General features: G+C 45.8%; 1 protein-coding gene across 2 annotated transcripts in view; it reads right to left on the bottom strand.

Annotated features, from left to right (window-relative positions):
* The window catches only part of RBBP8NL (RBBP8 N-terminal like), a 37,756-nt gene extending 23,664 nt beyond the window's left edge, over window positions 1-14,092 (bottom strand). Inside the window, exons 1-3 of one of the 2 annotated variants that reach the window (XM_081011174.1) lie at window positions 13,929-14,092; window positions 1,810-1,974; window positions 714-756 (exon numbers count right to left, since the gene is read on the bottom strand). In XM_081011174.1, coding sequence (XP_080867300.1) covers window positions 714-756; window positions 1,810-1,876 — 110 coding nt within the window. In that variant the 5' untranslated portion in view covers window positions 1,877-1,974; window positions 13,929-14,092. Of the gene's footprint in view, window positions 1-713; window positions 757-1,809; window positions 1,975-5,958; window positions 5,981-13,928 lie in introns of those variants that run through there. The other variant, XM_081011173.1, reaches the window with a different exon arrangement.
* Between the last annotated feature and the right edge of the window lie 791 nt (window positions 14,093-14,883).

Raw genomic sequence — 14,883 nt, 5'->3', positions numbered from 1 at the left:
CAAATAACCCAGAGATGCATTTTAAATAAAAGCACACATTCTACTCATGTAAAAACACCAGGCAGGCCCCACAAATAACTCAGAGATGCATTTAAAATAAAAGGACACATGTGATTCATGTAAAAACATGCTGATTCCCGGACTGTCCATGGGCTGGATTTAGAAGACAATTGGGCCGGATTCGGCCCCCAGGCCTTAGTTTGCCTGCCCATGATCTGGAGGGTCAAATGTTCCCCACATCTGGTTTACACTGACTGGCAGGGTTTAAATGTGGGATTAAATTTGGGGCCTTCTGCCACTGAGCTACAACCCCAAACAAATTGTTGTTAGCAGTGGGATTCAAATCCGCACCTCTGAGGACGAAAGGGACCTGAACGCAACACCCAAGACCATTTGGCCATCCTGACACCCCACCCCATGCTTCCTATGTGGACAAATAGACTGATGGAAGTTTGTAGCATAATCCATGCTGAAGAAAGCGCATAAGGAACAGGCGCTGAAAAACTGCTCTCCACTGTCAAAGCACCTGTGGCAGCCATGTTCTCTCCGCCATTTTGTATGAACCCAGCCACAGCTCTGAATGTGTTCCCACGACAATTGTCTTGGGGGGGGGCATATTGCGTGAACCGGCCCCAGATTTTCTGAATTGGCCTCAAGTCCATCTTAGCCCCAGTCGCCACAGCAAAAAAGAGCATAGTATGTGCTTCACTCACCGGCATCTCTCATTGGTGAGCTCGTTCAGTTTTGTTTGCAGGCCTGAAAGAGTTAAAAGAACATTTGCATGAGACTCTGGATCCTCGCTGCATGTCACATGACACTGTCACATGATAAGCCTAAAGCATGTTGGTAAAGGCGGCTTTCATTCAGGCTGGCACCAGTGGAGGCTGGTCCATTGCCCTGGCATGGTAGACCCCTCAAAAAATGCCCCGTCAGCCCACCACCCTATGCCACTGGTTTATGGCAGTGGTGGTGAAGCAGAGGCAGTGAAAGGTGCATCTTGGGAAGAGGTGTCTGTTAAAGAAAATTCTGGGTTGAGAGACTACTCAGCAGCCCAGCTCATCGGGGTCCAAGTCCCCTGTGGGTCCATGCGGTCAGTAAAAGAAGGAAATTCCAGCCAAGCAATTTGGAGCAAAACAGCAGTCAATAGACTTAGATCCTTCATTGTTGCGCAGCAGGTTCCAACAGCAGTAAGAACCCTGAACATGGGGCGACATTCACTTTTAAAACTTTCCCACCATATCCCAGAATACAGTTTGCACAGCATCGTCAATACATCATTGCTACATCACTAAAATGTCAGAAAGGGGAGGGTTACACAAGATTAGCATAGACAGATGCGTCAGGGCAACACCCAAATACAGTGGTACCTCGGGTTACAGACGCTTCAGGTTACAGATGCTTCAGGTTACAGACTCCGCTAACCCAGAAATAGTACCTTGGGTTAAGAACTTTGCTTCAGGATGAGAACAGAAATCGTGTGGTGGTGGCGCGGTGGCAGCGGGAGGCCCCATTAGCTAAAGTGGTACCTCAGGTTAAGAACGGACCTCCAGAACGAATTAAGTTCTTAACTGGAGGTACCACTGTAATTTTTAAAGCTAGGTATCTTCCCTGAGCTGTCAAGTCGAAAGGATACATTCAGGCATAATATTTGTAACATGCACGAAGGGCTAAATTTGGCCCCTGTATCTGAAGTTCCCCACCCTTGCTGTATTTACCTAACCAGAAGTTCTGCTGACCATGTTTCTCTTCCTGAATTAAGCACTGACCCTTTTAAAAAAAAAAAATCTTCTTTTAAAATGCCTCTCTTACCTTGGACTTCCTTCTCATGCAATTCCTTCAGTTTGTTCAAGAATTCAGCAAAGTTTTCTGCGGCCATGATCTCCGTGTGGTCACGGGGGTGCGCCCAACTTGGCGGGGCGGAAATGAAACCAGGTGCTTCCTGTTCAGTTTTTTCTCTACCATCCAGTTTGTAGTCTATAATGAAAGCATGAATAAACGTAATGAATAATATCAAACGGGTCAAACTGGGTTTTTAATAATGTAGCTCCGACTGCATTGAATCGTAGAATTGGAAGGGACCCGAGGGTCATCTAGTCCAACCCCCTGCAATACAGGAATTCTGCCCACAGCTGTCCCTGGGTGGGCTCAAACCATCAAACTTCCGGCTAATTCATTGCGCCAGAGTTTATTAAGCCTAACCCCACCCACCCCCAATAAACACGTGCACGGCCCTTCTTTCTGTGCTAAAAAATAATGTAGTAATAATAATAATAATAATTTTTTATTTATACCCCGCCCATCTCGCTGAGTTTCCCCAGCCACTCTGGGTGGCTCCAAATCGAGTGTTAAAAACAATACAGCATTAAATATTAAAAACTTCCCTAAACAGGACTGCCTTCAGATGTCTTCTAAAAGTCAGATAGTTGTTTATTTCCTTGGCATCTGAAGGGAGGGCGTTCCACAGGGCGGGTGCCACTACCGAGAAGGCCCTCTGCCTGGTTCCCTGTAACCTCACTTCTCACAGTGAGGGAACCGCCAGAAGGCCCTCGGAGCTGGATCTCAGTGTCCAGGCTGAATGATTGGGGTGGAGATGCTCCTTCAGGTATACAGGACCGAGGCTGTTTAGGCACACACATTTTGTTCACAAATGAGGTTTCTCATGGGCTTCTAACTTAGAAATGACCTTGTAGACTTATCACATTAAGCTTTCTTCGGTAACAGCATATGCAGTTGCCAACTGGTACAGTGGTACCTCGGGTTAAGTACTTAATTCGTTCCGGAGGTCCGTACTTAACCTGAAACTGTTCTTAACCTGAAGTGCCACTTTAGCTAATGGGGCCTCCTGCTGCTGCCGCGCCGCCGGAGCACGATTTCTGTTCTCAACCTGAAGCAAAGTTCTTAACCTGAAGCACTATTTCTGGGTTAGTGGAGTCTGTAACCTGAAGCGTATGTAACCTGAAGCGTATGTAACCTGAGGTACCACTGTATATGAATGGAGTAAGGAGGTGGAGCCTTAGGAAAATCAGGAGGCGAATGTTTCAATGTGTCTGGGCCCATGAGCACATTTGGAATTTTGAGGAAATGCCATGGGCATCAGGCATGAAATGGCTGCTCTAGCGGCAAGGCATGTCACAAAATGACAGCCGCAAGGTGTGGCACAGCCAATCTTGTAAATAAGTGTGCAATGGCTCCTAACCACCCTCTCTCAAAGTTTACTGGCCCAGCTGCCTCCCTATACTTGTTTCCGTCCGGTGCAGCACATCTGCAGTATTCTAAAAACAAAAACAAGCAACTCATCAGTGCTCAGATTGTATCAAAATCTATTTTAAAAACTGCATCATTACCTAGTCGCCTAGAGAAAGACTTTTGCTCGCCATAGGTGAACAGGAAAATGGCTCTGAAGCCCGAAATAAACTTAATGAGCTGGATTACATTCTAAACTACCCGCTTCTCACAGGCAAGTATTGCGTTTGCACAGATGTCCTTTGGACACCTGCCTTAATCATTACCCTTAAGTGGTGTTTTATTTCTCCGGTGGTTTTCCAAAGGTGTCATTAGTTTCAGAGGCTTTGCAAGTCCCATTCAGGACCATTGGCAGGCTCTGATGGGAAAGGCTTTCACGAAGGCAGATCTTTCCAGGAAGCTCAAATTGCATTGATACCTGTGCCTGGAGCTCCACCTTCCTGACACCCAGGGCTTACTTAAAGGTAGCACATGCACCTGTAGGTTCAGTAAGGGGCTGTTTCTTTTTCTTTTAGAAAAGGATCTTGAAGTTTTCTACATGCACACACAACACCACTCAAGCAACTCAGAGGCCCGTTAATCATTCTCCAGGGATTGCTTTTGTGGCATTTTCACCAGGTCTTTCCTAATCTTGCCGTAGCGGAGAAGTTTCCTGGCTTCCGAATGAAATTGTGGTGTGTTATGTTACACAGAGAAGTCATTTGATAGCTGGTTGCTAAACAGGAAGGATGACTCTCGTCAGCCAAGTGGTGCTCTTGCAAAAGAAAAGAAAAGAAAAGAAAAGAAAAGAAAAGAAAAAAAGAAAGAAAGAACTTCATTCATTTAATCTGCACACGCATTATCTACACTTCATAACATACCACACTTGGGTGTGGTGGGGATCAGTATGTGGAGAGGAGAGGGTTAATCTTTCCCTTCTTCCAGTTCCCACCTGCCTGAAAATTCACCCTTAGTTCTTGGCAGTTAGGCTAAAGTGACTTCCATACAATGCATTCAAAGCACACAGCTCCCTCCCCTCCCAAATCCTGGGAACTGTAGTTTAAGGGTGCAAGGAACTGTAGTTCTGCAAGGGGTCGATTCTAGTTCCCAGGATCCTTTAGGAGAAATCATTTGCTTTAAATGTGCTTTAAATGTATGGTGTGGACTTACGTTCTTCTGTTTGCTAGCTAAAAGGACTAGCTAGCAGGAGATGGGAAGGACCTTTGACTGAAACTGTGCTGCCCATTAGCCACCACTTAGCTAGTAGTTTAAGGAAACAGGAGATATTCCGGATTGGTAGCATTGGAGGAGCAAAGGTCATGAGCAAAGGTCATGTTGGAATGTGAGGGCAAAAAGAGACAAGGGGAAGGTAGTTAAACCTTTACCAAGACACCTTAAGGCAGTGCATAGATAGATTCTGTGGTGCAAATGAGGACAAATACCTGCTAAAGCAAGGGTATAGATTTCTGTTTTGGAACGCATCAGCAAACCGAGAAGTGTCTCCCTTAGAAATGGCAAAGTACCGCCTTGCTTACTCTGTTTTGCCTGATGCATATTCCATTCTATAAACCGAGATAACAGGATCGTATAATCAATGGCAGAGAAACAAATTATCCCTGGAAATGAATTGCAATGATATCCTCATAAACTTGCAACCACTCCTGAGTGATGACGGGTCAGTGCCCCCCCATTTTATATAATGATCATGCAAATAAAGAGGATTTATTTATGAGTTCTGGGCCCAAGGCAAATAATGAGGTCCTTAATTGAGTTGCCCTTTGTCTTAAGCATAATTTATAAGAATGGTGTCTGATAGGTGCAGTAAGTTACTTCTGGGGTGGGGGTAGGGTGGGGGCAAGCAAGGATGTTTTGTCTTGCTAACCATCTAAGCCCAAATGGGCCTTTCCTAGTGGAGAATGCAAAAATGAAAAGTTTTTCTAAAACCCGTTCTCTGCCAACGCCAATGCTCGCAGAAAACAATGCATAATGGAAGTTGTAGCTGTTTTCTCTATTGATCAAAGCCAGTGCCTAGTGCTACATCCAACGGAGTTGTCTCGTTTGTGCAAGGATTTCCACTTGCGCTACTTGCCCCCAGGGGACGCAGGTGGGACTGTGGGTTAAACCACAGAGCTTAGGACTTGCCGATCTGAAGGTTGGCGGTTCGAATCCCCACGACGGGGTGAGCTCCCGTTGCTCGGTCCCAGCTCCTGCCAACCTAGCAGTTCGAAAGCACGTCAAAGTGCAAGTAGATAAATAGGTACCGCTCCAGCAGGAAGGTAAACGGCGATTCCATGCAATGCCAGAGTGGTCCATGCTCTGGTTATCTTCCACTTGGACTACTGCAATGCGCTCTATGTGGGGCTACCTTTGAAGGTGACCTGGAAACTACAACTAATCCAGAATGCGGCAACTAGACTGGTGACTGGGAGCGGCTGCCGAGACCATATTACACAGGTCCTGAAAGACCTACATTGGCTCCCAGTATGTTTCCGAGCACAATTCAAAGTGTTGGTGCTGACCTTTAAAGCCCTAAACGGCCTCGGTCCAGTATATCTGAAGGAGCATCTCCACCCCCATTGTTCTACCCAGACACTGAGGTCCAGCGCCGAGGGCCTTCTGGTGATTCCCTCACTGCGAGAAGTGAGGTTACAGGGAACCAGGCAGAGGGCCTCCTTGGTAGTGGCGCCCGCCCTGTAGAACGCCCTCCCATCAGATATCAAAGAGATAAACAACTACCTGACATTCAGAAGACATCTGAAGGCAGTCCTGTTCAGGGAAGTTTTTAATGCATGACATTTTAGTGTATTTTTGGTCTTTGTTGGAAGCCGCCCAGAGTGACTGGGGAAACCCAGCCAGATGGGCGGGGTACAAATAATAAATTATTGTTATTATTATTATTATTAGCCACGAGCTCTGGCTCAGATGAAGTCCTCCGTGTCTCGGAATGGCTGTGCAAGTTTCTGTATGCCAAGTGAGCTGTATCGAAACGTGTGCACATGCATTGTGGTGTGTCTTGCATGGAGTGACAGCTCAGGAAGAAATGGTTCCTGGCTATGCCACCGTCCATGCCCTACCGCAGGTTGCCTGGAGGGCAGGGGCGGCTGAGGTGTGGCTTAATCAAATGAACACAGAACTGCGAGTTCCAGACATGATCCTTTCGCTGCCCTGGACAAATAAAGGGTGCATTTTTTTTTATTTACAAGCTCCTTAGTCTTGCCAACTGACCAGAAAGAAAGAAAAAAAAATCCGGAACCAAAATACCAGCCCAGCTAGTTCTTTTGCTTTTATCTGAAACTTCCTGTGCAGGCGAAAAAATCTCTCCCCACTCCATGGAGACAAACATTTGCCGCTGCACACATTGGCAAATCATGCTGCTTTATGGGGACAGCTGGCACAGTCTGGTTTTAAGGTGGGCAAATCTCTGCTCCATCTCTGAAATCGCCCTAATGTTGCAAGGTCCACAGGGCCAGACCCTCCAAGATTTTCCAGGGACAGTCCCAGAATTACAGAAGCTGTCCTGGTTTCTGATTTGATCCTGGAGTGTCCCAGTTTTCCTCCCCCCGACTTCCTCCCATGTCTCACAGAGCAATTAAAAGTGGGGTGGGTGTAGATGCAAAAAAACGGAGTTCTGTTTATATGGAAAATAAAAGCCTTACGCCAAATGAAGGAAATGGTGAAGCCCTTCCAATAATTTTGGAGGAAAAGGTCACCAAACCACTTTAAATTCTTTAATTGCAACATTGCAGTAGCCAGCCATTTCTTAGAAAATGTGGGGAGTTAATTTTTCAATGGAGCTTGCTACCAGGTAACTGGGTGAAGGCTGTGAAGCCTTATACTGCAATCCTAAGCATTTTTACTCAGCACTAAGTCCCACTGTGGGACGTGGGTGGCGCTGTGGGTTAAACCACAGAGCCTAGGACTTGCCAATCAGAAGGTCGGTGGTTTGAATCCCCACGACGGGGTGAGCTCCCGTTGCTCGGTCCCTGCTCCTGCCCACCTAGCAGTTCGAAAACATGCCAAAGTGCAAGTACTGTATTTTTTGCTCTATAAGACTCACTTTTTCCCTCCTAAAAAGTAAAGGGAAATGTGTGTGCGTCTTATGGAGCGAATGCAGGCTGCACAGCTATCCCAGAAGCCAGAACAGCAAGAGGGATTGCTGCTTTCACTGCACAGCAATCCCTCTTGCTGTTCTGGCTTCTGAGATTCAGAATATTTTTTTTCTTGTTTTCCTCCTCCAAAAACTAGATGCGTCTTGTGGTCTGGTGCGTCTTATAGAGCGAAAAATACGGTAGATAAATAGGTACCACTCCGGCGGGAAGGTAAACGGCGTTTCCATGCGTTGCTCTGGTTTGCCAGAAGCAGCTTAGTCATGCTGGCCACATGACCTGGAAGCTGTACGCCGGCTCCCTCGGCCAATAAAGCGAGATTAGCGCCGCAACCCCAGAGTCGGTCACGACTGGACCTAATGGTCAGGGGTCCCTTTACCTTGAAGTGCCACTGAGTTCAATAGGATTTACTCCCTGGTTTGTTCCTGATCATTCTCACAGTTTCTATTATTATTATTATTATTATTATTATTATTATTATTATTATTAATTATTTCCCTGACAGGGACTTAAGGCAGCTTACAGCTAAAATCTTACTTCATTCCATTTATCTGTGGAAGGTGTCGTACACAATCCTGTGAGGTAGGTTCAGTGGAGAGGTTGCAATTGGCTCAAGGTCTCCCTATTTTCATCTGAGAAATGTTGGAAAATCTTCAGTGCCCCAGTGGTATGTTATTTTTAAACATGGACTGTGTGAATAGCATAGGGATATTCTGAGCTCTTCCTTATCTTCCTGGCTGTTTTTCGAGGGTTGGGGGAATGGGCAAGTAAGTATTTCACCTAGTGGCTCTCTAGGAGCTATTAATAATGGATTTCCCCCCTTCTTTTCATTTTGCATGCTTTAATTTGTTCATTATACTTTTATTGGGATGTTACTGCTTGGCACATATGTCTACATTCTATTTTAACTTGACCTGATTTGGAATCCACATGTATAGCGCATTATTGCTCCTCTTACATAAACCAACTGAGATTTTGTGCAGAAAGGGGAAAAGCAAGATCAAAAAGGTTACACTGCCTGATAGGACTGTTCTTGCACAAAACACCCAACAGGGTTCAATGTTCACAACCACCTTTAATTGGCAATAAGGACATGAACTGTGGAGGAAGAGTAACAGTGGAACAAGACCAGTAATAATGGCTTTTTAAACAGGAAAGTCGCAGGCTTGCCAAAGCAACCTGGCTCTGTGACTATGCAAATGAAGAAGCTACAACCGCAAGTGATTCTGGTTTAGCAGGATCCAGAGCTGAGGCTGAACACATATCAAGGCCCTCTTCCCACTGGGGTATGTGAACCACTTTCACACTGTGCTATCCCAGGGACACTATGGTATAGGTGTGACTCACACGGACAGGACTAGCTTCTTACCTGCCTGGTTGATAATAGGAGACAGAGACCATCCACGTCCCTTGTTCACTGCAGTGATTAGAGTCTTGGACAAGGACCTGGGAGACCAGGGTTCAAACCCATCCTCAGCCGTGAAGCTCAGGGGGTAGAATCATAGAATTGTAGAGTTGGAAGGGACCCTGAGGGTCATCCAGTCCAACCCCCTGCAATGCAGGAAACGAAAGCATCCCTGACAGATGGCCATCCATCCTTTGCTTGAAGACCTCCAAGGAAGGGGAGTCCAAGGTAGCTGAACAGCTCTTATCTCCAGAAAGTTCCCCCTGATGTTTAGTGTTGAGTGGCCTAGCTCTCTGCCTAACCTACCTCACAGGGTTGTTGTTGAAGGGGGAGACCCGCGTATTGCACATGGAGGACATGAAGAAGAAGAAGAGTTTGGATTTGATATCCCGCTTTATCACTACCCAAAGGAGTCTCAAAGCGGCTAACATTCTCCTTTCCCTTCCTCCCCCACAACAAACACTCTGTGAGGTGAGAGAGGCTGAGAGACTTCAGAGAAGTGTGACTGGCCCAAGGTCACCCAGCAGCTGCATGTGGAGGAGCGGAGACTCAAACCCGGTTCCCCAGATTATGAGACTACCGCTCCTAACCACTACACTAAATGCAATAATAAATAAAATGAACACCACAGCAGTGTGGGATCACACCCCGGGGCATCAATGTTTACCCTGCTGGGTTTGTTTTTGTGAACGGGGCAGTAGTGCCTGCCCAGTCTGTAGCTGTTTGAAAGACTTGCACAAATGGTAGACACATCCTCCTTCTCAAATTGTCTACAATCTGCATTTCTAGCAAGGCAATCAGAATTATTTGCTGCTTCGAGCTTCCCTAGTGTACTGGAAAACATTCAGCACTCCCTGGCACCAATACAACACAGTTTGGCACACTGAGGACTAGTGGCATTTCTGAATGTTGCACAGTTATTATTATTTTCTAAAAAGATACTGTTACTTGAAAAAAACCAACCCCAAATCCTGTGCTAGTTGATACTTCTCATTTTAGCACTACAGCATTACAATATTTGGGAGCAAGTTTAATTAGCTGCACATGTAACTTTTGATAAATAAATAAGTGCTGCTTGGAGGTCAGGGTTTTTTGAATGTTAATCTTAATCATTTCCCCCCCGTCAATCTTAAATTCAGTTCTTCTGATTAAAAAAGCCCAAAAAACTCTCATGAGAACTCACCAGCCTTTTAGTGGGAATTTCTCCCAATAAGACATTTGTGTACGTAGTTTAGACTGATGCACACATTTCTGCAAGCAATTTGTAGTGCCTTTGTATGTTATTTTCATCAATATGTTCATGGCGATGCACATTCCCCCCCCCTAAGCCGTACATTTTGTCAAACACTGTTTGCAAAATTGGGATAAATGCGAAATTTGAAGGGTGGTTGTGTTTCGGTTGCAAGAGGTGAGAATTTGACAGATTCACCTTTAAATGCCAATGGAATCAAATCTCTCCGCTGCCCAATTCCTTTACCTACCGGTGTTTCGTTGGCGCTGACACTTTTTATGAAGTGGATGGGCAAAGGAGCTTAATGGCATGTGGCTTGCTATGTGCGTTAGCTGCCTCGCTGCAGATGGCTAGCTGGCTGCAACACCATCACGGAGGCAGTTGATCAAGGCAGCTTGCACCAAGTAGTCACCCAGCAGGTAGAGCAGAGACTACCGGCCTCATTTCGTGGGTCCCCACCCAGTGCATTTTCTCTTTCTCGGCACGGCCTATAGCGCTAGGGCAACCCTTTTGCCTTAACGATATCCAGGCAGGCAAGATGGAGAGAGAAAGCTGCAGGGCCAGTCTCAGAACCAGAGTAAGCAACAAGAGCCACCGCCTCCTCATCCCAAAAACTCATGCTAACTCGCAATGCGGCAGGACCGGTTGCTTCTGAAACCAAGCCCTGATCAAGCCAAAGAGATGGACAGGGTGGATCATAGAATCATAGAACGGCAGAGTTGGAAGGGACCAACCACAAGTCCAACCCACTGCAATGCAAGAATCTTTCGCCCCATGTGGGGCTTGAACTCACGACCCCAAGAGACTCCTGCTCCACCAACTGAGCTATCATCCCAGGATCTAAACTCGGCGATCACAGAAGATGAGTGGAAAGGGACAGAATTAAGGAGAGGGCAAAATAACCTGCTTTGGGGGGGAGAGAGCTTGTGTCAATTCTTAAATTCATTTATTTTATATATATATACCCCACCTCCCCCGCCCCCAAGGAGTATAAGCAGGTGTACAAGATTCCCCCCTTCTCATGAGGAATGACCCTGTGAGGTGGTTTCGGCTGGGGGAGGAGGGCGACTGGTCCTAGGTCACCCTGCCAGCTTTGTGGCTGAATGGGGATTTGAACCTTGGTCTCCCAGGTCCTAGTCCAACATGCTAACCACTACACCGCACTGCCTCTACACCACCTCCCTCGAAACAAAGGGCATGGTTTCACTGTCGTGACCATGGCAGCTAAATGGAACAAAGATACAGTTGGCCTCTGAAAATGAGTTGCTACTGAGTTTGTGGGTGTGTCTTTAGCTCCAATATGGAGCCTGGGCTTTATGTGTGGATGGTTTGGTTGGCTAGGTAAAAGGTAAAGGTAAAGGGACCCCTGACCATTAGGTCCAGTCGTGGCCGACTCTGGGGTTGCGGCGCTCATCTCGCTCTATAGGCTGAGGGAGCCGGTCATGTGGCCAGCATGACTAAGCTGCTTCTGGCGAACCAGAGCAGCGCACAGAAACACCGTTTACCTTCCCGCTGAAGTGGTACCTATTTATCTACTTGCACTGGTATGCTTTCAAACTGGTAGGTGGGCAGGAGCAGGGACCGAGCAACGGGAGCTCACCCCATCGTGGGGATTCGAACCGCCGACCTTCTGATCAACAAGTCCTAGGCTCTAAGGTTTAACCCACAGTGCTACATCCACTAAAAAGGCCCTTGGGTAGCAGAGCAGGAAAGACCCTTGCCTGAATTCTTAGAGAGCTGCTGATGGTCAGTGTAGACAGAACTGGGCTAGATGGACCAGTGGTCTGACTTAGAACCATAGAATTGTAAAGTTGTAAGGGACTCTGAGAGTCATCTAGTCCAACCCTGTGCAATGCAGGAATCTTCACCCCCTATTTTTATTAAATTTTCTATTTTACATTTTAGAATATTCATTTAAAATATCAATGACTTCCCTTCTTCTCATTCCATGGTTCATTTTACAAAACATAAATCCTTGCATATTTTATATAAACTAAGCTATTCAGTATTCCATTATTACATCCGTCAAAACTTATTTATGCTGTTGAATTTATCTTAATGCTGCCCACGTTTTCAAATAAACACAGTTTTCCTCCATATATTCAATAAATATTTTCCAATCTTCTTTAAACTTATGTTCTTCTTGTTCTCTTATTCTATATATTAGCAGGAATCCTTTTTAAAAAAACATATTTTTTAAAAAAAGCATTGCAAGATTCCTGCCCAGTCATCCGTGGCTGGGCTCAAACCACCAGCCTTCTGGTTAGCAACCAGAGGCACTGACCCATTGCACCACCTAAGGCAGCTTCAGATGCTTGGCATATCCTGATTGGCAGAAGACTCATGCCCTTCTGCCCATGAATGAAGTTTCAGCTGACTGGGGACGCTGCTATTTCTGCAGAGAACGAAATAGGTTGCAAGGAACAGCCTCTCCCGGTATGGATTTGCAACAATCCTGTTCACCACAGCTTTGGATTCCGATATCGAGCACACAGGTTAGCTGACATGCCAAAGTCAGAATTTTAGAGAGAGGTCTCTAAAATTGAACCTGAGACCTTCTGCACTCAAAGCAAGGGCCCTACCACTGATCTACAACCTTTCCACATAGGAAGTCCATTGGTCTGTGTAGTGCAATATGGTCTACAGTGCCAGTGTTTCTCAAACTTGGGTCTCCAGCTGTTGTTGGACTACAACTCCCATCATCCATAGCTGGCAGGACCAGCGGTCAGGGATGATGGGAGTTGTAGTCCAACAACAGCTGGCGACCCAAGTTTGAGAAACACTCGTCTACACTGAATGGCAACACCTGCCCAGGTATCTTTCACGGCTCTACCTGAAGATACCTGGGGCAGAACCTGGGACCTTTGGAAAGCAAAATATGCATTTCACCAGTGAGCTATAACCCCTCCTGTGATTTTCTTAAAAAACAGGTGCTTTGAGTCTGATAAATGCATATTCCCCAAGAGCTCAGCACTCAAAAAACCCTTGCTCCCCGCCACATGTTAGCTGAGCTATAGAAACTCTGAAATCTAAAAATTAAATCAGAATTGATTTTGACTGAAACAGATTGTTCATGTTAATGCTTGAACACTTTATCCTTTGGGCAGAAAGGGATGTTTTGTTGTTGCTATTAGTTGGCTATTTTGGTCATCAATGAAGCTCCCAAGTTCAGAGGCAGTATACCCTTATTGCTGGGACAGAGGAATACTGAGAGAGGGACAGTTGCCTTTGAGCACTATTGTGGGCTTCTTAGAAGCCTCTGGCTGACGGACAACTCTATGAAAAAACACACAAGAGGGGATGGACTCTTGGTTTCATGCAAGGCTCGTTCCCCCACACCCGTACTTTGCCCCGTTTACAGACACACAGTGTAGGATGTGCAATATTGTTTTCAATGCCGACTGCCACTCATTTTAAAAGCATGCAAACTTTTGTATCCATTTCCCAGCAGAATGAGAAAACCAGTAAGCGGTTCGGTGCCAGATCGCCTTAAAAGGGGCAAGATCACCTTAACATGAACAGGGAATATCTGTGCTCCAAACATATGCAAGAAATAAGAAAGGAAGAAATCACCTTGCAGGGTCAGATTGACCCACCTAGACCACTATCCTGTTTCCAACGGTGGACAGCCGGACAGATAGGTGATAACATTGTGCAAGATTGACAAAACCAACGAGCAACGTCTGATACCAGCAGATTTCGAATATCTCTCAAACCCCTACAGAACCACTCAGACAAATCTAGCATATATTGACCATCCAAGCAGGTAATGAAACCAACATTTCATTTTCAAGGGCTTGTGCCTTGTGGAACACGCATTAGCTTCAGTTCCTGGATCCGTTTGCATTACATGGGCACAATGCCAGCATCGGTTCTGGGTTCCCTCCTCCCAAGCCATATGCTATGCTAGCAAGGGAAGTCACTAGATAAAACCCATCTCTCAAGTGCAATAGCAAATACTCACATCAGACCGGAGCGTCTCTTCGTCTGTCTTCTCTCTCTTCCCCTTCCCTTCCCACCTTGATACCTGTGACTTTGTCGCTCTATCTAGTCATGATGACAGAGAAACAAAAAGAGAGGTTGTGAACACGGCAGAGATAGGAGAGAGCAATGTGGGTAAATTTGCACAGACAATAAGACACTTTTTTTTTTTTTTTTTTTTGCATTTCGGTCAAACTTGCTGTACAGGTTTGCGTTTCTTTAACCCAGCAGCAGAAAGGAGGTTCGCTGGTACTGAAGCTGCTAAACAGGTTCTGCTATAACACAAAGAAGTGGCCACACAGGTTTGCCACCAACTCCACATAGAGATTTGATTGTTTTCCCATAATTACAGCTCGGTCTAGTTGGTCAAAGTCAGTCAATCACAGGAACAAAACAGCTCCCTCCCCCAATAAGGCATCTACCATTAAGATGGGAAATTTTTCGTTTCCTTTTACAGAATTGTAGCTTCCACAGGTGGCGGGTGGGGAACAAAAAAAACCCCAAACATGCCTAACCACTTGTTGGGTCGGCTCTTAATTTCTCACGTCTCGTCAGCTCGCCTACAAGGGAGGGTCGTTGCGTGTTTAGTTTGACATTTGATCTTCTATTGCTGAGAACAGATTCCATGTTATTGTTCTTTGGGCAGCTACAAATCGGAGGACATTAAAATTCTCAAGCAAACATTTCCTCATTTGGGGAAAGAAAAGGGACTGATGTTGATCATGCTGATTCAGAACGAGGGAAGTTTACTGTGTTGTTGTTGTTTTTTTAAAAAGAACAGTTTGCCTCAACACTTCCAAATTGAATTTGAGTATTGAAAGTTTGCCAAGCTCTGAAGTGATACCAAACGTGGCTGTGGCAGAAAGGCTTCCAGTTGTCATCGTTTCTGGGCTCCATCTCCCTCCATCTCTCAGGGCTTTTCTTCTTCTCTTATGCAG

The sequence above is a fragment of the Podarcis pityusensis genome, assembly GCF_964106645.2.
Source record: "Podarcis pityusensis genome assembly, chromosome: 6".
NCBI classification, from domain to species: domain Eukaryota; kingdom Metazoa; phylum Chordata; class Lepidosauria; order Squamata; family Lacertidae; genus Podarcis; species Podarcis pityusensis.
The sequence above is the reverse complement of the archived record's forward strand: the minus strand, read 5'-3'. Positions and strand labels throughout refer to the sequence as shown.